The sequence below is a fragment of the Rattus norvegicus genome, chromosome 15 (assembly GCF_036323735.1).
Source record: "Rattus norvegicus strain BN/NHsdMcwi chromosome 15, GRCr8, whole genome shotgun sequence".
In the NCBI taxonomy this organism is placed as follows: Eukaryota; Metazoa; Chordata; class Mammalia; order Rodentia; family Muridae; genus Rattus; species Rattus norvegicus.
The window spans coordinates 26,631,760-26,657,977 of NC_086033.1; the positions used below are offsets into that span (position 1 = coordinate 26,631,760).

At 45.4% G+C, this 26,218-nt stretch overlaps 1 protein-coding gene across 1 annotated transcript; it reads left to right on the forward strand.

Moving 5' to 3' along the window:
• Nucleotides 1–12,387: 12,387 nt before the first annotated feature.
• Nucleotides 12,388–20,049, forward strand: Pnp (purine nucleoside phosphorylase). The gene is made up of 6 exons (NM_001399678.1): nucleotides 12,388–12,475; nucleotides 15,972–16,141; nucleotides 18,289–18,392; nucleotides 18,564–18,739; nucleotides 18,849–19,039; nucleotides 19,421–20,049. Exons 1-6 carry the CDS (start codon nucleotides 12,465–12,467, stop codon nucleotides 19,636–19,638), a joined length of 870 nt encoding a protein of 289 aa, NP_001386607.1. The 5' UTR covers nucleotides 12,388–12,464; the 3' UTR covers nucleotides 19,639–20,049.
• Nucleotides 20,050–26,218: the final 6,169 nt, after the last annotated feature.

Sequence of the window (26,218 nt, forward strand, 5' to 3'; positions counted from 1 at the left end):
GCTGACCTTGAACTCATTGAGATCTACCTGCTTTTGCCTCCCATGTGCTGGGATTAAAGAGTCCTGTGCTACCACTGCCTGGCTCCTCCTCTTCCTCTTCTCCCTCCTCTTCCTCTTCCTCCTCCTTTTTGAGTGTGCACTTTTTTAAAAATGTATTTTTTTTTTTAATGTGGTTGGGTGTTTTGCCTACATGTATGTCTGTGCACCGTGTGCATGCAGTACCAGAGGAAGTCAGAAGAGGGCACCAAATATCCTGGTACTGGAGCTACCATGTGGATGCTGGGAATCAAACTTAGATCCCTGCAGAACAGCCAGTGCTTCTGGGGTTTTGCTTGTTTTGCTTTGTTTGCTTTGTTTTATGAGGCAGGGTTTTTATATGTGACCCTGGCTGTCCTGCAGCTTGACCAGGTTTTCCTCTAACTAACAGGGGTCTACCTGCTTCTGCCTCCGGAGTGCTGAAATTAAAGGTGTGCATCACTATACCTGGCTCAGCTTTTAATCATAAGCCACCTCTCCAGTCCCAACCTTGGGTTTTGAGACAGGCTCTCTCTCTCTCTGGCTTGGGCTTGCCTATTAGATACTGGATTATAATCAAGGACCACCATGCTTGGCTTTTTATATGAGTTCTGGGGATCAAATGTAGGTCCACACGCTTGAGTAGCAAGCACTTTACTGAGCTGTACTCCCAACCCAAGAGTGGGAGTACTGATGTGGAAATCCAAACTCTACATAGTATAGTCATCAGAACTGAGACTGAAGTGGGAATAAAAATCCAAGCTTAATGTTTTATACTTGTAATATGGTAGCCAGGTTGAAAATAGTAGGGGCACACACCACTAGTCAGAGATACGTTTGGGGTTCCAATCAGGAGGATTGAGCCTGGACTACACAGTGAGACGCTATCTCAAAAGGAAGTGGGAAGGGGAGCAGCAAGGGGGTGGGGAATTGATGGAGGTAGGTTACTGTCCTAGAGTTGCTTTAAAATGTCATAAACTGAACTGGATTTGGTGGGCCAGGCCTGTAACCCCAGCATTTGGAGGACTGGCAGGAACATCAGGAGTTCTAGGTCATCCTCTGCTATATACAGCAGATTCAAGGCCAGCTCCAGAAACATTGTCTCAAAACAAGAAACTCCCCAAATAACAAAATACACCAGACCTTCAATTTACTCATTTTTCTTATTGTCTTGAAGACTGAAAATCCAAGGTCAAGGGTTAAAGGGTTTAGTTTCCTTGTTTTCTTTAGATTTATTTTATTTGTGTGTATGTATCCATGTATGTGTGAGTCTATGCCACCTGTGTGCAGGTGCCCTCGGAGGCCAGAGGAGGGTATGGAATCCCCTGGAGCTACAGTTATAGGAGGTTGTGAAGCCAACATACATGGATGCAGGGACCAAACTCACGTCTTCTAGAAAAGCATCCAGTGCTCTTCACCACTGAGCCATCTCTCCAGCCCCAGGCTTTTTTTTTTTATTACTATGTATGAGTAACTGGAAATTGAGTTACCTTCACTAAGTCAGTAGGCAGAGAAATGAAAAAAAATTAATGATATTTGTAAGTTGTTCACAGTTAGTGAAGTTACTTCTCCTAGACTTGAAGTCTTCAGGTAGCCCTGGCTTCTCTTTCTCTTCTTGTAAGAGCATGGCTTTTATTTTATTAAAGCCCTGTTTTAAATAATGAAGATTCATTCCAGGACAGCTAGGGCTACACAGAGAAACCCTGTCTTGAAAAACCAAAAAATAAAAAATAAAAAACAAAAAAAAAATGAGAAATGAAGATTCTTTCCAGGTTCAGTAGAGATTAACTAAGCCCGATTTCAGGAATTATGGTCCTTTAATATGTCAGGCACTCAGAAATGGTGGGGGAGGAGGCTGGGATAGGAAGTGCAATAGCAACCTGAATAACAAAGGAAATTCCTTATATTTATAGTCTTAGGAGGAAAGAGTTATCTGATTGTAGATGAGAAAGGTTTCTGAGTTTAGCAGATTTGAGAAGGTACTAGATGAGTGGTTTTCAACCTTCTCAATGCTGCAATCCTTTAACACAGCTCCTCATGTTGAATTGAACCCCAACCATAAAATTATTTTTGTTGCTATTTTTCAACTAATTTTACTACTGCTATGAGTCATAATGTAAATATCTTAGGCGATCCTTGTGAAGGAATACTCAGTCTCCCAACGGGGCCACAACCCACAGGTTGAGAACCACTGTACAAGACTTGAATATAGAGCAGTAATTTAGGAAGCTGATTCTATTGTCCCACCTTACCTTGGGACTGCTACATGCTAAGAGTTTAGCACCGTACAGGAGGTACAAGGTAGGATATGGGGTCACTTAGTCACTGCTCTGTTGCTCTGAAGAGACACCATGATGAAGGCAACTCTTTTTTTTTTTTAATTTAAAGATTTATTTATTTATTTATTTATTTATTTATTTATTTATTTAAGTACACTATAGCTGCTTCAGACATACAGAAGAGGGCATCAGATCTCATTACAGATGGTTGTGAGCCACCAATGTGGTTGCTGGGAATTGAACACAGGGCCTCTGGAAAAGCAGTCAGTGCTCTTAACTGCTGAGCCATCTCTCCAGCCCGGCAACTCTTAGAAAACATTTACTTGTGGGCATGTGTATGGTTTCAGAGGCTTAGTTATCATCGTGACAGGAAACATGGCAGCAGGGAGCATGGTGACAGGCAAGTGTGATGCTGGAGAAATAGCTGAGACATGCAAACAGAGAGAAGAGAGGGAGAGGGAAGTAGGAGAGGGAGAGGGAGAGGGAGGAGAGGGAGAAGGAGAGAGGGAGGGAGGGGAAGGGCTTGACATGATCTTTTGAAACCTCAAAGCCCATATCTAATTACACACTTCCTCCAACAAGGCCACTCCTATCCCAACAATACCACATTTCTTTTTATTTCATTTATTTTTTTAAAATTTTTCCATCTTTATTAACTTGGGTATTTCTTATTTACATTTTGATTGTTATTCCCTTTCCTGGTTTCCCGGCTAACATCCCCCTAACTCCTCCCCGTCCCCTTCTTTTTTTTTTTTTTTTTTTTCCGGAGCTGGGGACCGAACCCAGGGCCTTGTGCTTCCTAGGTAAGCGCTCTACCACAGAGCTAAATCCCCAGCCCCTCCCCGTCCCCTTCTATATCGGTGTTCCCCTCCCCATCCTCCCCCCATTACCGCCCTCCCCCGAACAATCACGTTCACTGGGGGTTCAGTCTTGGCAGGACAAAGGGCTTCCCCTTCCACTGGTGCTCTTACTAGGCTATTCATTGCTACCTATGAGGTTGGAGCCCAGGGTCAGTCCATGTACAGTCTTTGGGTAGTGGCTTAGTCCTGGAAGCTCTGGTTGTTTCAATACCACATTTCTTTTTTCTTTTTTCTTTTTTTCTTTTTTCTTTTTTTCAGAGCTGGGGACCGAACTCAGGGCCTTGTGTGCGCTCTACCACTAAGCTAAATCCCCAACCCCCAATACCACATTTCTTAATCCTTCTCAAGTAGTACTACTCCCTCACAACTAAGCACTCAAACATATGAGCCTGTATGGGCCATTCATATTCAAGACACCATATTCTACTCCCTGGCCTCCACAGGCTTGTAGCCATATCACAATGCAAAAATGCATTTAGTACAACTTCAAAAGTCCCCATAGTCTGTCACAGTCTCAACACTGTCTTAAAGTCCCTTCTGAGACTCGAGGCAATCTCTTAACAGTAACCCCTATAAAATCAAAACCAAAAAGCACATGGCATACGTCCAACATACACCGGCACAAAATATACATAACCATTCCAAAAGGGAGGAAAAGGAGCATAATGAAGAAACACCGAACTAGAGCAAAACCAAGAACCAGCAGGGAGAATTCCAAACTCCGCACCTCCATGTCTGACAACGTCGGGCTCTTCAGATCTCCAACTCCTTCCAGCTTTGTTGACTACAGCATACTTGTCCAATGACTCTAGTGTCTGCAGCATCTTAGGCTCTCCAACACAATCTAGTCTTCACATTCATAGCTTTACTCTCTGGGCATGCATGCAGGGACATCCCTAATGTATGCCTGACCTTAACAGCTTCCTTAGCTTCAGAGGGAGATTACGCAGTCCCTTTCTTGTATGCCTGACTCTGAAGCCAGGTCCATGTGACTGAAGCTGCTGAGTTCTGTTGCTGGATGGGGCTGGAACGTGCCCTCCTCGTTTAATTATATTTGCATCAGCTGCTGGTTTCCATTGCCATTTACGTTTTTCCCACAGGTTGAAAGCTTGTCTTGGTGGGTCTTCCTTGAAGTCACAGTTCCATTTTTTTTTTCCATTTAACTTTTAACTTTTTATCTCCTTGAGCACTGGGCTTGGCTCCATTCCACTTCCTGGTGCCCCTTTTTTCCTTAAGCTGTACACTTTGTATTTCTCTTTGTCCAGCTTGTCCCTTTTCATTGTAGATCGGCAAAGGAGTGATCACCAATAACCGCATGACAGAGTCCTATGGAGTCTTGAAGTCCCTTCTGCCTGCAGCATTAATCCAAACTCTTTAATTTAGCCTCAGACAGATTTTTTAGGATGAGGTAAAAAAGCAATCACATTCTTCCCAAAATATCAAAAGAATGACCTTTAGGTCACTTACTAATATCCTTCCCCTATGAAACTCACTAACCTGGGCCATCATAGTTTGCATTGCTCTTAGCACCACTCTCTTCCATTCCCATTAAGCTGTTTAAAGCATCCAGCTGTGGGATGACCGTGCCAGGAATCTTTTTTTTTTGGTTCTCTTTTTCGGAGCTGGGGACCGAACCCAGGGCCTTGCACTTCCAAGGTAAGCGCTCTACCACTGAGCTAAATCCCCAGCCCCCGTGCCAGGAATCTTGGTATAGCTGAGGGGGTTCAGAAACCCTGGAGCCTCATACCTGATGGTGGTAGGTATTTCATCTAATCCTGACAAGATTCCTGGCCTGGAACACTTGACCACAATTCCTCCACAAAGAACGTGACCACTAGTCGCATAACACAGAACACATAGTTCTACATGCTAATGGGGTATGTGGATGGGCCCTGAGGGTTTAGCCAATAAGCTTCCCTTTGTTGTAAGACCCCAAAGTGGCCCTACATCAGGAACGCCACCCACAGAACACAGATTGACAAAGTGACCGCTGCATGAGGGTATAAGTTTTTTTTTCTGTTTTTTTTTTTTTTTTTTTTTTTTTTTTTTTTTTTCCGGAGTTGGGGACGGAACCCAGGGCCTTGCACTTGCTAGGCAAGTGCTCTACCACTGAGCTAAATCCCCAACCCCGAGTATAAGATTTTTAATCCATATACATGGAGTTGCTCATCCATGCAGGGAGAGGTAACCCCGAACCCAAAAAGCACACAACTTTTATTCCTTACAACAGAGGGCAGACTTCGCCAATAGGGTTAGCTGGTCCATTCTCATTGGTGGTACACAGGACAAAGGATCTGCTCAGGTATTGGCTGCCTGCTCAAGGGGTCGCTCTTGGCTTAGTTAGTGACTTTCCTCATCCAGCCCTACACCTGGCCTTGGAGAATCACTGGGAAAGGGACTAAGTTGGCACGTCCCTTAGAGGTGGGGTGAACTGGGTGGGTTGGCAGAGTCAGGATGACATCTTGCGGTTGTTCTCAGGATTTACCACAGGGAGGGATCGGGGGAGGGTCTTTCCGAGAACAGTTGTTTTTGTTTTGTCTAGTTTCCATTTAGTCTGGTCACTCTGACCACCAAGACCTTGCTCCTGTAGTCCCAGCTTTGTCTTACAGCTTTGTTTCCTGCATCTATAAACTTATTTCTTCACCTTCCGGGACATTCCTTCCTGTATTAAATCTCTGGTCCACCCGAGGAAGTGATATGTATTCATCTACTACTACCAGTAAATAGTATGGACAAGCAAGGACTGTCTTTCTCTTCAAGACCGCTGTAGTGGGGAACCTTTGCCATACAGAGCCACGCCACTTAACTCTCCTGCAGAAGGCCCCTCCATGCTCCCAGACACTCGCCCCTAAGCTAAGCCAGAGTTCCCCCACCCTCCAGCCCCCAGCTCATTGGAAGGCCATGCATCCCCCCTCCATTCCTGACTCCATGTGGTTTCCAACTACGATGATATCTGGGAGTTAGGGAACCCCAGCTTCGGCCTCAGCCTGTTTTGTTCCTTACCCAGGCTGAGGCCCACACTAAGGCTGTTTTCTCCCAACCCCCTGAGTAGTGCACCAGAGCTTCCTGCAAGCCCAGCCCCTGATGGCGGCAAAGGGCGAGACGCAGTGTAGAGCTCTGCATTTTGTCTACCGGAGTGGAACTCAAAACCACATCCAACCGCTTTCCTAATCCAAGATCTCAAAGTCCACATTCCACCAACCACAGTATGGTTAGATAGACCTGTGACAGTAATGTACCACGTCTGGTACCAACCTCTGTCTTAGTTAGGGTTCTATTGCTGTGAACAGACACCATGACCAAGGCATATCTTATAAAAGAAAGCTTTTAATTGGAAGCTTGCTTACAGTTTCAGAAGCTTAGTTCATTATCATCAAGGCAGAAAACCTGGCAGTATTCAGGTGTGGTGTTGGAGAGCTACCTCAGGATCCTCGGGCAGAGGGGGTGGGGGCCTCAGAGAGAGATCGAGGGCTTAACATGGGCTTTTGGAACCTCAAACCCACACCCCAGGGATATACTCCCTATAGCAAGACCACACCTCCTAATTCTTCTGATCCTTTCAAACAGTCCACGCCTCCATTCAATACAGGAGCATACATGGGCCATTCTTATTCAAACTGCTGCATTGGGTGTGCTTGATTCCATAAAAAAGGGCAGCTTTAATGATCTAATTCAACTCTCTCTTTGTGATGTTATTTTGTTAATGGTAGTTTGTAAAGTGTTCGTGGCAGGTTTCCTCTTAATCCAACTAGCTCCCAAGTAATTGAGTCTGGACTATTATATTTATTTAACAAGCTTTAAGGGCACAACAACTGAACAGTATTGCTCAATTTTGATCTTGTAAACCAATCTGGCTAGCTCCCAGTTAAAATCCCAGTTGATAACTTGCATTTTAGTACTGATCTGGCTTTCTGGGATATAGATGGGCTTTCTCATGGTGTCTCTTGGATTCTCCTCTTCTGGCTAATGCCCACTTCCCCACCCCCCCAACACCCGCCCCCCATACCCTGGCTGTCCTGCAAACTCTATGAAGATAAGGCTGACCTCACATTGACACATCTGCCCATGGAATATTTGGATTGGGACATGTGCCACCAAGTCAGGTATAAAATAAATATTTAAGACATGATTTTCATAATATGCAGAATGAATTAGTTCAGATGGGATAGAGGGGAAATTTTTCTGAGCCTGAACTCCTTTGTGCTTCATGTCTTTTATGAACACTAGTTCTTCCCTTTTTCTTTAAGGAGTGGTCAGCCTCCCTCCCTGGACCCATTCTTTGGGGTCAAAGATGTTAGATTATTTCTTAATGTCTGTACAGTTATTCCAAGCATTAACTGAGGCAAAAATGGAGAAATGAGATAAAAGAACAAAGGTGATACTTTTAACAACAAAATAAAATATCTTAGTTTCAGTAATTGGAGAAATATTGGTGGTAGTGAGCATAAATATTTCAAGTGGAGAAAACTATGGTCTATAAAGGATGAGGATAACACTTGAGAGAAGTATTAAACAAGTTTCTCACAAGAAGAATCTGGGGACTCTTTTCTTTTGAAATGGGGTCTCATATAGTTCAGGCTGGCCTCCAGCCTATTTGTCGATGAGAATGACCTTGAATTTCCGAACCTTCTATCTTTATGTTCCAAGTTCTGGACTTGCAGACATGCATCACCATACCTAGTTTTATGTTGTGTTGAGGATTGAGCCCATGGCTTTATGCAACTAGACAGACACTCTGTCGTTGAGTTAGATCTCAGCCCTCGAGATTCTTCTGTTTGGGCTTTGTGAGAATTCTGTTTGGGTTTTTTGAGACAGGGTTTCTCTGTATAGCCCTGGCTGTCCTGGAACTCACCCTGTATATCAGACTGGCCTCAAATTCAGAGCTCCTCTTGCCTCTGCCTCCCAAGTGCTGGGATTAAAGGTGTGCACAACCACTTACAATTATGTTGTCATAATTTTATTAAATGGGAAGAGCCACATGGCTGTTCTGAGTACTGTGGGATTCTAGATGATGCTGATTAACTAAATGAGCCACTAATTTTCCTTTGCATCTGATTTAAGGTTAGGTGGATATCAAAAGACAAAAAAAAGAGACAACAGGAAATAGTAACAGTCAATATTTACTGTGTGTTTGTTATAATTATAGCGCCAGGTCCTTAACAAAACACTTCACCGTATTATATGATCCTTGTAAGAAGTAGCAAAGCCAAAAACCTCTAATCATTTTCCAGATGAGAAGAATTTAGGCATAAAAATTTTGCTGGGGATGGATGACATCGTTGGTAGGCAAAGGGTAGAGAAAGAACTCATACATCGGTAGTTTGAATTAGTACCACTGTTCATTTGTATTGTATGAACTCAGGAATAAGGTTACATCAAAGTGACTGGGACCATGATCCTCAAATTCTGTGTCAAAAAGGAGAATCCCACAGGTACCATCATGTAAATGTCACTTTTATTCTCTAGTGGGAATTGTTGTCTTAGAGTTTAACTGCCTCTGTCTGCTCACCTAGGCCTAGTCCTGGCAGCTTCTAGCCTCAGTACGATTTAACCTAGCTTTTGGCCTCTGAGCCTCTGCTTGCTGCTGAATACGTTCACCCTTCCTTCTTCTTTCAGAGCTCTGGCTGGATGGTCAGCTCAGCTGCTCTGGCTCAAACTCCTAACCATGATAGCTAGCTCAACCTGGCTCCTCTGGGCTACTCCTGAATTGCTCTGCTGACCTCAAATTATCTCTGTCAATCTGTTCTAATCGTCTGGCTCCTTTTCATTCTCTGACTCATTCTGTCTTCACCTGTGTCTCGTTTGTTCTCTCTCTGCAACCTGTCTCTGTGTAAAACTGCCTCTCTCTCTCTCTCTCTCTCTCTCTCTCTCTCTCTCTCTCTCTCTCTGCACTGCTCCTCAAGTAGATTCCATTTCCTCTCTCTTCTCAAGAGAGGTGGGCATATCCTATTGTGTCAAATCTTTCTCTGATTCATCACTTTGTCTATTCAATTAGAAGTCACTTGCAAACATGGGTGCTTCCTTCTACAAACTAACTTTACCTTCATTGCTTGAGATTAAAGGTGCTCACTGTATCAGAGGGGTTAAAGATTGTACTAAGGCAGAACCACACCACAACTAGAAACAGCTTTTTTCAGTTTGATCACAGTGTGATCGAATATCCTGTAACACTTCCCCCTTTTCATCTAAGCTAAAATTTGTACATAGTTTCACTTTTTGTAATAGAAACAGTTATCAATCCCATAATCTCTCTGTGTGGCCTAAGCTGTCCTCAAATTTCTGGGTTCCAACAATTCTTTTGCCTCAACCTTCCCAGTAGCTAGAATTCAAGGCAGTGCCAACTTCTACGTATGCATACACACAGGCGCACACACACACACACACACACACCACACCACACCACACACACACACACACACACACCACACACACACACACACACTCACAGTCATACTCATACAGCAGTGTTGAAGATGGAATCTAGGGTGCCATGCATGCTAGGAAAGTGCTCTAATCTTTGGACATACCCTCAGATCCGGAACACTTTTTTTTTTTTTTTTTTTTTGGTTCTTTTTTTCGGAGCTGGGGACCGAACCCAGGGCCTTGCACTTCCTAGGCAAGCGCTCTACCACTGAGCTAAATCCCCAGCCCTTAAAAGTTTTTTTTTGTTTGTTTTTTTGTTTTTTTTTCGGAGCTGGGGACCGAACCCAGGGCCTTGCGCTTCCTAGGCAAGCACTCTACCACTGAGCTAAATCCCCAGCCCCCGGAACACTTTTAAATATCAAAAAAAGGCCCAGCAATATTGACAGTTCTTCATGCTATATCAATTATTAACTTGAGAACAACCATAGTTTGAACACTAGAACGTATAACAGTCTTTCTAATGACAACATACTTTTACAAGGCTGCTCTTAGAAGAGCCTGCTGATGAAAGGTAAGTACTGTTCAAACTCAGCACGGAGCAAGAAATAGTTGCTCAGGGTTTTAATGTTTGAGCAACTGTGTGGTCCCAAAGAGTTCACATACACACCCATAAGCTGACTACTCGTAATTATTTACAAAGAAAGTGAAGCCAGGTGTGGTAACGTATGCCTTTAATCACAAAGCTCAGACTTAGACTAGTTCCAACACAGAGGCAGGAGGATCTCTGTGAGTTTGAGACTAGCCTGGTCTACTTAGTGAGCTCAAGGCCAGCCAGGGCTATACAGTGAGACATTGTCTTAAAAGGAACAGCAGAACTGTTCAAGCTGAGCACAGTGGTACGTACCTTTAATCCCTACACTTTGGAGGTTCAGCAAGATCAACAGTGCAAGGACAGCCTGGACTACAGGGAAAACCTAATCTTCCCGTTCTCTTTCCTTTGTTTCTTTGTATCTTCCTCCCCCTCCCCCTCCCCCCTCTTCCTCTTTTTCCTCCTCCTCCTCTTCTTCCTCCTCTTCCTCCTCCTCCTCCTCCTTCATCTTCTTCAAGACAGGATCTTTCTAAGTAGTCTGACTGTACTGGAACTCTTTCTAGACAGGTTAGCCACAAATCAGAGACTCTACTCCCAAATCCTGGGATTAAAGACATGTGCTACCACAAATGGCCCAAATGTTTCAAACAAGCCTAATAGCAATGATAATAATTTAAACCAGTCAGAGTTACACAGAGAAACCCTGTCTTTAAAACAAAACAACGAAGGGGCTGGGGATTTAGCTCAGTGGTAGAGCGCTTACCTAGGAAGCGCAAGGCCCTGGGTTCGGTCCCCAGCTCCGAAAAAAAGAACCAAAAAAAAAAAAAAAAAACAAAACAAAAAAACAAAACAACGAAACCCCACAAACAAATAAAAACCAAAAAAAAAAAAAAAACCACAAAAAATTAAAATTAAGGGCTGAAGACATCTCTCAGTGGTTAAGAGAACTGGCTGCTCTTCCAGAAGTCCTGAGTTCAATTCCCAGCGACCACATGGTGGCTCACGCCTGTGTGTGACTCCATCTTGATGAATTCTGACACTTTCACACAGATATACACAAGCAGGCAAAGCACCAGTGCACATAGTAAAAAAAAAAAATAAGTAAATAGAATAAAAAGGGTTTTAAAAAACAAACATAGATAGATGGACTTTTTTTTTTTTTTCTTTCGCTTTGAGACAGCACAGACTGGCTCAGGCCGGCCTTAATTTATACAATCCTCCTGTATCAGCCTTTCCCAGTACTGGGATTACAGAAAGGAGCCACACTCAGGTACTGCTACTACTGTTATTTTACTGCAACAGGATCTCACTACAAGTAGCCCAGGCTGGACTGCAACTCAGAGACCCCCTGCTTTGGCCCTGAGTGTTGGGATTAAAGTTCAAGGACAGCCTGGACTACAGGTACCACCACACTGAACTTTCCAACAATTAACTTTTAACTCTTATGCTCACTCCACTAAAACTGGTGCACAGTTAATGCTCAATAAATATTTTTTAAGCGAATGAGAAAAGCAGGTTTGGAAAACAGTGGCTTGAGTTGTGATATAACCCGGCAAGCAGGAGAGAAAGTTTCCAGGAAAGAAACAGTTAAAGAATTTGAAGAACTAAGCATGGGTGGTTACATAAAGTTTGGTTAAGGAAAAGGAATACCAAATGCTTTCCACAGAGTTGCTCTGTTTACTTCTGGGGGTGGGGGTGGGGCAACGTGTACTTCTGTTATGTAAATATGTAAGAGTTCTCAAAGTTAGTAGAATTGTTTGGACTCAGTACTGTGCCATCCTGTCTGTGCCTACCCAGATTCCAAGCCATCTAGAACTCACTCCATCTGGGCCTCGAAGTGTTTCCCCAAATCCTGAAGGCTCCAAGTCAGCACTGTTACCCGCCCGGCACCACTTCCCTATTCCCGAAAGCAACTCAGACACTGTTTCCTTTCATTTTATTTCAAGATTGCACAATCTATGGTTTGAATTTTTTCGCTTTTCAAATTCTGACACAGTAACACAGCGGAGAATGGAGTTGCAGATAGGCAGTTCCGGGCCTCTCTGCCCTGCTTCTAGTTCTCTTCCCACACAGGCCTCCTTTTCAGGCTGGGAGACTCATGGATGTGTGTAGGGACCACAAGCTAATTGCCCTAGACTAGGAGAGGGTCTCTTTGAAACGAACTCTGGAGAGGTTTCCTGCCACACCTCTGGATGAGGGTGTGTCACCATGGAGACACGGCTGCTGTCATTGGCTGGCGCCTGGGGCTGGATATAAAAGCCGGCCCAGCAAACAGTGCATTAACAGTCTTGACCGGACTCTGGCTGTGTCGCCGTGGAGCGGAAAGGGCAGGATTTCGGCGCAGCCGTCGGTGACACCATGGAGAACGAGTAAGTGCGGGGCCCGGCGACTTGGGCGTTTTGCCGAGGGGGACGGGCTGTCGCTGAGAACTGCGAACTTAGCAGCCTGGGCCCAGAGAAGGAGCGAGTCTGCTGGGGATGCAGAGAGGCCTGGCACAGAGCCCAGTGGCAGACTCGGGGCTCCGGCATGGTGGGGCGGCTGCCGCGTCCGGCCGGCGCGGGAACCAGCGGTAGGGGCGCCCCGGAGCAGGAAGGAACAGGTTAGCACAGTGTTGGCACTGTCACCAGGAACGTTGTGCCTCTGTGGTGTATGTGGAAAAGAAGGTACAAGCCCAGACGACTTCGAAACACAAGTTTCCATTCTGGGGGTCTAGGTAACCCAGGAGATAATTCTGTTGTGCTGTCCCGCAGTTCCTTGAGAAGGAAAATTGCTCACTTTTCATGACAGCCCCTCCCTTTCCTCCAAACTGGAGGTCGTATTAACAAATTAGGAATGGAGTCTCTTTAAGGCTGGAAAATCTGTATTCATTGACCTGCTCAGAAGACACTTTTCCACTCCTTCCTCCTCACTTAAAAAAAAAAAAAAAAAAGAATCTCCCTTCGTTTTGCGTCGGGAACTCCTAGATTGACTCACCAGCAGAGCTGTAGGGATCACAGCTTTAGGGTGATCTCAGGTCCGACGCGTCCTCGGGGACTGTGAGCTAAGGCTGGACAGGGCCGGGGGGGGGGGGGTAGAGGTGGGGGGAAGAGCAAGCCTCAAACTTCCGGCCCTTTAGGATGCTGTTAATTCTTGCCTATTTAATTGCTTCTGTTTGTCACCCGTGGCTCTATCTGCCCCACTAGCTGTTTCATTAAGGATAACCTGTTGTGTTGCAGTCCTGTTTTGTTTCCTATAATATACTCCTGTGGCAGTGTGTGACAAGGTCTTGCTATATTTCCAGGCTAGGCTCAAGTTATCCTAATGTCTGGGTCTGTGACGTAGCTGAGACTTAAGGCTCTCCGTCTGGAAGACAAATGCTTGTGGAGGCTTTTTTTGGTTGCGTTCAATGCTTGTACACCTCTGTCCTTCCGTTCCTGAGAGCAATCTTTGATCTTTGCCGTTGGATGTAATAGAATTGGACTTGGGACTGTGAGAAGGTCCAGGTTTATTAGACAGAGAGTATCTAAATGCTTGTTTTGGAACCCTGGAACTTGCAGAGATCCTCCTGCTTTGCCCCCCCACCCCACCCCAGTGCTGGGATTAAAGGGCTCCCCTCCACACCCAGCTCCCAGTGGATGCTAACTAGTACTTGGTTATGAGACATGTACGTTATTCTTTGCTCTCTGAAGGAGAAAATACCTTAGCGTGGGGAGAAGCAAAAATGCAAAAAGGTAGAGAGGGGCGGGGGAACAGCAGGAGACGGAAAGATTAACTGTTACACAGTAGAGCTTCCTAGCAAATTTGGTTGTTCTGTTGTTTTGAGACAGTCTTTGTACATAGCCCTGGCTCTTCCTGAAACTCTCACTGTAGACCAGGCTGGCCTGGAACTCAGAGATCCGTCTGCCTTTGCCTCCTGAGTGCTGGGATTAATGGCGGCGCACCCTTCCTAACTTTAACAAGTTTTTCATTTGAAGGGATGGGCCCACAAACTTCTATTTTCAACTAGCCTCTGCAGCCAGTACTGGCAGGTCATTTTATAACCAATGTTGTGAAATAAGTCTGGTTTCTGTGTTTTGCAGTCATTTCGTTTCTTAGCTATGACTCACATTGTCCTCTCAGTACTTACTCCAAGGTAGAGAGAGGAGGATCAGGGACTCACAGTCAGCCTTGGCTATATATTGAATTTGAGTCTGGCCTAAGTTACATGAGGCTCTGTCTGAAAACAACAACAAACTCCAAAACTCAGAGAGAGAGAGAGAGAGAGAGAGAGAAAGAGAGAGAGAGAGAGAAGAGAGAAGGAAAGAAAACTTAGTTTCTGGTCTTGAATATGTTTATACATACATATACATACTTACATATACATACATGTGTCTGTATGTGTGTGTGTGTGTGTGTGTTTGTGTGTGTGTGTGTGTATGTATTTTCTTTATTTTTGAGACAGATCTCTGAGTGGCCTGGAATTCACTTTGTAGACCAGGCTGGCCTTGAACTCACAGAGATCAACTTGTCCCTGCCACCTGAACTCTGGGATTAAAGGTGTTTGTTAATTCATATGACAGAGGTCTGTATCTGGAAATCAAAGACGCATGTTCAGAGAAACTAAGGCTCTCCTGTAGACTTCTAGGAGTATTCTAATTACTTATTAATAAAAATTTAAAAACTCGAGGACTGGTGACATGACTCCACAGGTAAAGGTTCTTGATACCAAGCTGAACTGACTTCCACTCCTGTGCCCCATGCGGTAGAAGGAGATAAGTGACTCACACGTTATCCTTTGACCACCACACATGCTGTGGCCTGCATGCTTTGAACACATCACACACACATACATACCAACTAAATTAAGTTTAATTAAATTTTTAAATTAAAAATTAATTAAATTTGGGCGGGTTGAGCAGAGCAAACCCAAGGCAGCCGCAGCCACCCAGAAGCTCGGGCGCTAACAGAGGAGCGAGTGAGTGGTGGAGAGATGGGAGAGGAAGAGAAGCCGAATGGTGTGTGTGCACTGAGGAAGGCTGAACTGGAGACTCAGGGTAGTGAGGAGGAGCCTGGTGTGAGAAGCCTGTGGTGCTACCTGAGGTCATAGTGAGGTCCTGGCCTGGGCTACCACTGAGAACTACATCAGGGGTCTTTGTCCCTGCAGCAGTGGGGTGTGTTACCACCAAAGGCCAAGTGGATATCCACAGTCCAGGGCTGCCAGCTAGGGACTCGTTAACGTCTGAGGGCTGTGCAGAGCTGGCTCCGCTCCTCCTTGGCTGAAGCACTGGGGAGAGCTGGCCCCAACCCTCATCCGGGCAGCAGTACTGGAGGGAGAGCTGACCCAGGGGATGCGGTGTGAGTGGAAGAGCTGTAGACTCAGCTCCCACCCAGGCTCAGCTCCAGAGCTTTGAGTTTGGCCACCCTTACATCTACCCTGTCTATGAGCTGCTGGAGCAGAGAATGAGGGCACGGGGGTGTGGTGGTGGCAATTAGTAGGCAACATAGGGAGACCCTGTCTCAAACAAATAAAGAAAAAAAAAAAAAGGCAGGAGACTTGCCTTTGGGAAGGCCCCAGTTCTCATTCAAAGTCCTCTCATTGATTTGCTCTCTGCATCATAAACCTGGTTCTATTTCCGTCACAAGGAGAGGTATGAGCTTCCTAGTGCTGGGGTGCAACTTAGCGGCAGAGCACCTGAGGTGAGGCATCAACCGAAGCAGGCGTCATTAACTCTTGTCACACTCTGGAATGAAGGGTGTTTTATGTCAGGCTTTTAGTGGGCCTGATTCAGCAGAGAGGTGGGTGAGTCGTTGAATTAACGGGCCGGGCTTTCATCTCTGTCCTCTGCCTTAGAATACATGTTAGGTTTTCTGTGCTAACAGCCCATGTACTTGTCCTTCCATCCCTAGGTTCACATACGAAGATTATCAGCGCACCGCCGAGTGGCTTCGGTCTCACACGAAACATCGACCTCAAGTGGCAGTGATCTGTGGTTCCGGCTTAGGAGGGCTGACCGCTAAATTAACTCAGCCTCAGGCCTTTGACTACAATGAGATACCCAACTTTCCCCAAAGCACAGGTACTGGCTGGACTGTGGGGCGTTAGTCACCGTTCTGTTGATATGGAGAGACACCGACTAAGGCAACTCTTCTGAAAGAAAGCATTTAATGAAGGTAGAAGCTTTCTCTCAGGTTTAGTCCATTATCAGGTTTAGTCCGTTATCATCCTTGTTGGCAGTGTGGCATTGTGCAGGACACTAGAGCAGTGCTGAGAGCCACCTCTTGAGCTGAAGGCTGAAACAAACACAGGGCCTGGCATGGACCTCAAAGTCCACCCCTAGTGTGACACATCTTCAACGAAAGTCACACTAATTCTTCTAATACTTTCAAATAGTGCCGCTTCCTGGTGACTAAGTATTCAAATACAGCGGCCATTCTTATTCAAACCACCACACTGGGCTTGTGTGGAATCTAATCAAGGAGGTGTTTCTACACTAGTCGTAACGACCAAAGACAAATGTCAGAGGGAAAGAGACACCACAGAATCAGAATACTTTAGAAGGAAATCCCTAGCGTGTGTGTGTGTGTGTGTGTGTGTGTGTGTGTGTGTGTGTGTGTGTGCGTGCGTGTGTGAGTGTGTGAGTGTGTGTGTGAGTGTGTGTGCACGTGTGTGTGAGTGTGTGTGAGTGTGTGTGAGTGTGTGAGTGTGTGTGAGTGTGTGTGAGTGTGTGTGTGTGTGTGTGTGTGTGTGTGTTAGGGTGGGGAAGGTTGGGGAAAGGTACTGAATAAACATGTTCAGTCTCGGAGACCCAAGGGAAGGACTGACTCCCACTAGTCCTCTTCACACTACAACACACACACACTCACCTTCAACAGAAGCAGCACCTGTAGCCCAAGACAGAGACATGTTCATCCTTCCTTCCTGTCACCCTTCATTTCTACCTTCATCTGCAGCCTAGGCATACACAGCAGCAGTAAGCACATGTGGTGATGGGCGCACACAGGGATTAATATAGGACACTTGGTTCACAGCGGCCTTTGGAAGTGTACCGTTGAGCTCTGTTGTCCGTGTAGCACTGTGACCACACGCATGAAAACTCAGACTCAGGTTTAGAAAAGGACAAGAACAGGCTTATTCATTTCTCTTAATTTTGAACAACTAACTTACTTTGCTATTATTATTAACATATCTTCTTACCTCTGTCTTTCTTCTTGTCTATCTTTCCTAAGGGAGTTGAAACTTTTAATAAATTTTAAAAGCCCTTTGGGATAAGAGTGGAAGACCTGAGCAGGGAGGGGTGGAGTGAGGGGAGGAAAGGTAGCATTGAAGAGAGCAGGGAGAAGGCAGACAGTAGCGATGTGGGCCGTCTGCCACTCCTGCCTTGGGGACGAGAGTCCTGCACAAGTGATAAGCAAGTTAACGAAGTTTATCAAATTACTTCTTACTTTACTTTATGTCTACTTTGTTCTATTGGTTCTGGGTTTTTGTTTTTGTTTTTGTTTTTTTTAAATATGATTCTTCTTGATTCTAGTCCCTCTCCCTGACAGAGCCATTCCTTAAAGGACTGTAGGTTGGAGGACACTGTCAGACAATGGGGGTGACAGTAATGGTTAATCTGTGTGTTCCCATGACCCACGTACCCAGTATGGGTGTTGTTTCACAGGACTGTCACATGGGTCAAAAGAGTTGTATGGGTCTCAATGGGGCCCAGCCTCCTCGTTTGTCTTTCGGATGCCAGCATATGCCAGGAGCTCCCTAGCTGCAATCAGGAGGCACCCAGTTTAGTTAGAAGAATTTAGAAAGTCTTAGAAGAGGCCTATGATTACTGAATCCACTACTCCTGGTTTGTACTCCCCTTCGCTCCCTTGCAGTATGAGTCTCTGTTTGGAGAAGTCTTTTGAAATTCCTTTTGTTATGTGTTCACATTCAATGTTCTTATCCCACGACTCTAACCTCAAGGTATATTTGGATGACCATGATGACCAGCATACTCGTCTGTAATATCACCATCTGTTAAACACACGAGTGACATCTAGTAAGTGCTAGTGTATGTATGATCGATTTTCTTCTTAAAGCAGTCTCACCGTGTGTCCCTGGCTGGCCTGGAACTTGCTATGTAATCTAGGCTGGCCTTGAACTGACAGACCCGCCTGCTTCTGCCTCCTGAGTACTGTGAGAAAAAGCATGTACCAATCACTTTGCTTTTTTTCCCCTTTCTGTACGAAGTGCAAGGCCATGCGGGTCGCCTGGTGTTTGGATTCCTGAATGGCAGATCCTGTGTGATGATGCAGGGCCGGTTCCACATGTATGAAGGGTACTCGCTGTCAAAGGTAAATCAGGGGCACAAGCTTGGTTGGATCAGGAGGAAGACGGGAGAACTGTCCTATTTTCTTGTCAAACGACTTGGGCTGGGTCAAGTTTCTGACCTCTTGTTTCACGGCTCATATTATGCTTACCTTTGAGTTGGTTTGAAAACTCGTTTCTGACCTTCTGCATCTAAGGTGACGTTCCCAGTGAGAGTTTTCCATCTTCTGGGTGTGGACACTTTGGTGGTCACCAATGCTGCTGGAGGACTCAACCCCAAATTTGAAGTTGGAGATATCATGCTGATCCGTGACCACATCAACCTGCCTGGGTTCTGTGGCCAGAACCCTCTCCGAGGCCCCAACGATGAAAGGTATGCATCTTCCACCCCTTGCTCTGGAGTCTGGCCTTGCTTGTCCAGGAGTTGGGAATGGAAGTTCACTTGGCGCCATTTATCTGAGGTAATCCTACCCCCGTTCTAGGTTTGGAGTTCGTTTTCCTGCCATGTCTGATGCTTATGACCGGGATATGAGGCAGAAGGCTTTCAATGCCTGGAAACAAATGGGGGAGCAACGAGAACTACAAGAAGGCACCTACATAATGTCAGCAGGTCCCACCTTTGAGACTGTGGCGGAGAGCTGTCTGCTAAGGATGCTGGGAGCAGATGCTGTTGGTGAGAAGGGGGATTTGGGTGGTGGCTTGAGGAAAGGATCTGGGGAAGAAGCAAAGGGGAAGGAGAGCTTATGGATTTGGGGAAGGACGAATTAGGATACTAGGAAAGCAGAGACCACAGGCGGGAGCTTCGGCACCATCATAGAATATCAGGACAGCCACCTCCTCTACCTGTGGCTGGAAGGTAGACCCATTAGTTGCCACAAAGCACAGAAACAGATTGTGTTTGGCAAAGTGTATAAGGCTAGTAAGGCTGCCTGAAGAGATGTGGGGCAGCGTATGTGCAACACTAGCTGCTTTGGATGCTCTTTGAAATCCAGTGAGCTTATGAGAGCGAGGGCGAGGAGAGCCACGGGAGAGCCATTTTTTCTCTCCCCCTCAGGCATGAGCACAGTCCCAGAAGTTATCGTTGCGAGACACTGTGGGCTCCGTGTCTTTGGTTTCTCACTCATTACTAACAAGGTTGTCATGGATTACAACAACTTGGAGAAGGCCAGTCACCAGGAAGTTCTGGAGGCCGGGAAAGCAGCTGCACAGAAATTGGAGCAGTTTGTCTCCATTCTTATGGAGAGCATTCCACCCCGTGAGCGTGCCAACTGACTGGCCGCGGAGTGATCTGGTGCTCCCCCAGGGGGGTCCAAGTAGCTGTCTACTTTGGTCACTTGCTGGGTCGCTAGTCCCTGTTCTTAGAGTCTAGCAGAAAGGAAAGAGGAGGTGCCTACCCTTCACCTTCCCGATAGATATCCTTCTACTGCTCCGATGCCTGGTCCTCTTACTTAGTTGCCTTCTCAAATTAACTTTCATTCCTCTGGAAGAGCTGGAGCCCATTTCCCAGCACACTTGGGATCTATGTATGCCTTCAATCAGTATCTTTCTACATCCCGAGGATGACAGACACGTTCTGGGCTCCTCTGCTTTCCCTAAAGCCACAAAGACCAAAGACCAACCCCATACCTCTTGGATTTTATGTAGTATTATAATGTTTTGAGAATAAAGAGATCGGATACTTTTCTTTTTATGTGTGATTTGGTATGAAGATGGGGCATCGGCCAAGAAAAGACTTAAAGCTTTGGGGACCACATGTCACAGAAGCAGCTAAGAGCAGAGATGCGTTGGTGGGTGAGTAGCAAGGCATGAAGAGGAAAGAATGGTAGTGTGTGTGTGTGTGGAGGGCGTGCTTCACTTCCCTCAGACTTGTACTCCACTGAGTGTCTGCGTGCCGTGGGTCTCACGCCTGTCTTTTTTTTTTCTTCTGCTCTTGATTTCTCAGTCGTGCCCTTTCCCAGTCCACACTGACAGTGCAGCAGCAAATACCCTTGGTCTGCTGCCATTTGTCACACTGCTGGCCCCATTCATTCCAACTCCAGTCAAGCCTGTAACGTCGGTTCACACTGCTTCTGTTTAAATGCCACGGGGTGGCTATTCTTGGTTGTCAATTTGACTGTATCTGGAGTAAAAGTCCAAAATAGAGAGCACAACCGTGAGGATCTACTTTTAATCTGGATCTTTGAGATGGGGAGACATATCTTTAACCTTGATCTTGAGTTGGAAATATTCACCTTTAATCCAGCTCTAATCTGGCTCATGCCTTCTGCTGTTTTATATAAGGAAAAACACGGAAGAAGGAAACTTTTGCTTTTTGCCTGCTTACTCTTGTGCTGTTAGCAAGTCTGTTCCTTCACTGGCATTAGAGCCTGCTTCAGGATTCTAGCATATACCGAACAAGGTTCAGTTGAGACATCCAACGTCATGGACTAAAAGTTCAAACGATTTAAAAGTGAAAATACACTCTAGGAGACAACATGGAAATTAGTGGCTTCTGTGGTACAATAGCTATCAGACTGCCTTCCAGCCTCATCCAAAAATAAAACACCACCATCATATACTAAGATGAGAGATAATGCTTGAACAAAACTGCAGCTAGTTAAGCAATGTATTCAACAAGTGTGGGTCATGTACGCCAGCAAGGTTTGCCCCATCTAGTCTATGGAAGATAAAGCTTTGCTATCTGGCCTGTCTCCAGGGTGATTCTGTGGCTACAGATATTTCTGACTTCTTGCAGGGACCCAAAGTTTAAGGAAAAGAGAGTGGGTGAGAGGAAAGGGGGATACTCAGCTAACAGACTTTTATACCAATCCCACTTTGTGATGTTCATGTTTCAGTCCTTAACTTTTGCACAAATTGATAACATTTACCTATTTCTGCTTTCCAGCATCTTAAATATTTGTTTAAGGAGATGGGAATAGTTTAGTCAGTAAAATGCTTATCTTACAAACATTAGGGACCTGGGACACATAAAAAGCCAGGAGGTAGTGTTTTCCATTCATAGTTCCAGTGCTCAGGAGGTGAAGACAGGAGGATCCTGTCTGAGGAATGATAGGGAAACACGCACACACACACGCACACACACACACACACACACACACACACACACCTTTACACATGTGAACATGTCTAAACACACATGCACAAACACATACAGATAATGCCAATGGCTTTAGATACAGCTCACTAGTAAAACATTTGCTTAGCATATTCAAGGCCCTCGATTCTACTGAAGAATCAAACACCAAAGCCAACAAAAATATTCAATGTCTAGCTGAATGTAGTTGTACTCACCTGGAATTTCAGGACTCTGGAGGCTGAGGCAGAAGTGTCAAGAATTTGAGGCCAATTTGCATTACATAGTAAGTTTGAGCTCAGCCTGGGCCACATGAAACCTTTCTGAAACAAGAGTAAACAATTCGATCAATTTAGTTTTCTTTTTAGTTTAACATTTTCAGTGTAGGAGGGGTGGGCATCGAGATGGCTCACTGAGTAAAGATGAGAGCTGCGAAACCTGAGGAAAGAAACAAGGAAACTGCACAGGACGTGTGTCATCCCAGCACATGACAAAGCAGAGCAGGAGGATCATCATAGGTTCAGTGACACCATATTTCAAAGAACAAACAAAAGGGCAAAGTCAATGAGATGGCTCAGTGGGTAAGGGTCCTGCTGCTGAGCCCAAGGACCAGAGTGTGAGTCCTAAAACCTGAGTGGTGGAAGGGAAGGACAGATTGTTGCAAGTTGTCCCCAACTTTCACATACACACACAGACACACAGACACACACACACACACACACACACACACACACACACACACACACACACAATGTAATTTTACAAACTTACCATGGGTAATGCAATCACATAGACAAAAAGCTAAGCACTCGCTGGGCACATTTTTAATTCTAGCACTTGGGAGGAGAGACAGGATGACCTCTGAGTTCAAGGCCAGCCTGGTTGGCCTACATACTGATTTATAGGAAACCTAGGGATATAGAGAGACCCTTTTTCAAAGGACAAAGCAAAAACACCCAAGCATTGCAAAATATGTGATGGCGGAAAATTCTCACCATGGCTACCAATGTTCTAGTTTTGTTTGCATTCATTCAAGATCTGTACAGATAAGATGCATACATTTTTCTCTTATGCACGCCAGTGGGTGTGCTAGATGCATTGTTCTAGATCGTGCTACTTCTAATCAACATAGTTTAGAGATGTTTGATACCAGTTCATTAGATGTTTCCTTCATAACTTGAGTCAGTACAGCTAAGGATAGATTTTACAACTTTAATGTTTTGGGGAAGCAAAGGACGTGTAAACAAAACTCCCAGAAAGAAGCTGTTCCTCAAGCTGAACCTTCTGCAAGGCCGACCTAACACAGTTCCTCGAGGTGTGGTGACCTCCACCCACAAAATTATTTTTGTTGCTACTCACAAAATTACAGTTGTGAATTGTAGTGTAAACATCTGATATGCAGGATATCTGATATTTGACCCTGTGAAAGGGTCTTGCAACCCCCAAAGGGCTTCGACCTCAGGGGTTGAGAGCCACTGGTTTAGAGCTTTTAGGATTGTGAAGAATATGGAATGTTACAAGTCCAGTACCAAACAGCCACTCACTGCCTTCCTCTGTCACTGACTGACAGCTTTGTGCCACTGGGTAAATCGCTGGGAATGTACAGACAGAGCCTGGCTTCTCTTCGGAATGTCTTAATTTAGGAGACCAGCATCTTCCACCAACCCCAAATCAAGACTGTATCAGATAACATCCAAGACCTGTAGCAAAGCTTTCTTCACTTTCCTGCAGTCTGCTTCTTCGAGGTCTCTACCAATGTATTTGAAAAGTGTCTTTGGGGGAAAACATTTATTTAATCATTCATTCATTCATTCATTTACTTGCTATGTGCACTTGCGTATGAGCCTGCCATTATGCCCCAGGAGGTCAGACCATAGCTTGTAGAAGTTAGTTCTCTTTCCCCATAGGAGTCACAGGGGTCAAATTCAGATTATCAGGCTTGGTAGCAAGTGTCTTAATTTGCTGAGCCATCACAATGCCCAAAAAAATGTGTCCTGACTTACGACTTTCTTTGTTCCATTACTATAGAAACTCTTCCCTGTTGGAACATGAAATTTGGAGTAACCTAAATCTGTCCTCCCGGGTTACAGTCACTCATATTTGGTTCCAGGATAAATTTTTTTCTCACCCACTGTAAGTTCAGGGCTACAGTTCTGCAACAACAGAGGATTACGATATTGGGGTTTTTTTTCCTTTCTTTTTTTTCCTTTCTTTCCTTTCCTTGCCTCCCTTCTTCTTCCTCCACCTCCTCTTCCTCCCCCCCCCCCCTTCTTCTTTTAAGCTGTTTCCCAACACATAGCTTGATTATCTATGGAGACAAAAAAGCAAAGTCAGCACAGCCAGTGCCACCCTCTCCCTGGCACAGCCAGAGAGCTCTTAACTCTGTGCCGTACCTTCTGCCTGACTCATTTGCCCAAGATCTGCATGGTCTTTTCCCTGGTAAGTTGTGTGTGCTTTTTGTAATAATGTTTTATTTCCAAAGAACATCTTTCGAGCTAACACTGGCTGTGTGCCTGTTTTTATTTTTTTTCTGCCGTTATTAATTTGTATTTCAATAAAAATGAAAGTTTCCTTTTCTATAATCTTTCTACCTCATTTTTAGGCTTGGCCTAAATTAGACTGAATACTTTCCCACACTCATTCGCCTTCATTCTCTCCCCTCAGATGAAAGAACCCCGTCTCCATTCAGCCTCCACTTCCATTCCCTTTGTCCCTTTGCTGGGTTCTTGCCTGCTGTATTTCACTTGCCAACGTCTTCCTTTCCCAGCTCTATTCTCTGGCTCTTTTCTCTAGCTGTTGTTGAGGGAGGGGCACCTTGAGCTTTGGCTTTGGGCTTCGGTTTCCACTTCCTTCCTTTCATCACTGTTGTGAGCTCCTGCTGTGCCAGGAAACAAAGGGCGAATGGTGTGCTGCAAGGCACTGTGGCCTGACGAGTTCTGGTTCCTCCAAATGCTCCTCACTCACCAAGGATTGCCTAAGGCGATTTCCAGCTCAGAGTATGAATCCTCATCTCCCCACAGCACACAGTCACTGCCACTGTCACTGTCTCCCAGTTCCAACAAAGCATGAACCAAGTTTAATTCCAACCAGGGAAGGAAGATGACGTTATCTTTGTCCATTGTTTTTAAATTACATTTATCTGTCGTCGGTCTGTCTGTCTAGTGTGTGTGTGTGTGTGTGTGTGTGTGTGTGTGTGTGTGTGTGTGTGTGTATTTAGATAAGTACAAAGGCGTACAATAACAGACAGCTTGGGGAATCCGGATGTTCGATTTCCACCCAGTGGCTCCCAGGAGTCAAACTGAGGTTGTCAGGCTTGGCAGCGAGCAACTTTACCCACGGAACCTGTACTCTCTTTCCATGTGAGTCTCCTGGGTTTTTCACTTGCCAACTTCTTCCTTTCCCACTCCTGTGGCCCTGTTCTCTTCTTTAGCTGTGTGTTGGGGGAGGGGCAGCATTTTGCCTCTTGCTTCTGTTTTTCTGAGTCAGGCTTCACGTAGTCCAGACTGGCCTTAAAGTGTTTAGGTAGCTAAGGATGGCCTAGAACTCCTGATCCTTCTGTCTCTACCTCCCGAGTGCTTAGATCACAAGTCTATGCCATCATGCCTGCCTTCCGTTGTCATTTTTAGTATATTTAGTTTTAAATATCCTCACTCTGAACATAATAAGTGTTAGAGAGCCCCGAAGCCCCTGAGATGCAAAGTCAAGTAAGAGTTGTGTCTGAAATTTTAGGTATGTGGCTGCCTTAGTGTTTCCATTGCTGTGACAAGACACCACACCCAAAAGCAAGTTGAAGAAAGGGTTTATTCAGTTTAGACCTCCACATCATAGTTCATCACTAAAGGAAGTCAGGATAGGAATTCATACAGGGCAGGACCCTAGAGGCAGGAGCTGAAGCAGAGGCCATGGAAGGGTGCTTCTCACTGGCTTGCTGCTCCTGGCTTGCCCAGCCTGCTTTCTTATAGAACCCAGGACCAGGGACAGCACTACCCATTGCTTCAGGGCCCTGTTACCAAAGGTTGTAGTCTACCACATCTAGACAGCTCTCTTGAGTTCTGCACAAGATGGAGAACTCCCTTTTCTTAGCAGGGCTCCCTCTTCTCTTCCTGATCCGGGGAGCTCAACCCCCACATCTTCTACCTGAGGAATGGCACATAGTCCTTGACTCTGTTCAATTTCCTTTCTCCTAAAAAAGAACCTGTTCGGCAAGCACCTAGAATTCCATGCAAATGAGACACTCCTAGCACTCCAAGCTTCAGCCAATAGTACATAACCACCCTGGAAATTCCTACCCACTTCCCAAAAACTATATATCCCTTGACTCAGCCCGAATAAAGTTGAGCTGCTCTCTAAAGCTGATCCTGGAAGTCAGTCATTTCTGTAGTACTCACAGGTCGGCTGAACCCTGTTCATCAGCTCTGCTCCCTTTGTCCATGTGGCCCAATAGCCAACAGCCCCTGGGGAGAAGGGAGGACCACAGCCCACCATGAGCTGGATCTTCCCCCATCGATCACTAACTGAAAAAATAAATGCCTTACAGCTGGATTTCATGGAGGCATTTCCTCAACTGAGGATCCTTCCTCTCTGATGACCTTAGTTGGTGTCAAGTCGACATAAAACGGACCAATACAGGGGCCATTAGGTTTCCTAGGATGCTGCTGGTTGCTCTTCTTCCCTTACAAATGAACTGGAACCACCAGTACGCACCGCAGGCTTACAAAGTACCTTTACCCTGATGAACTAACGTAACTCCATGTTAGGCTTGAAAGCCATCTTTTAGAA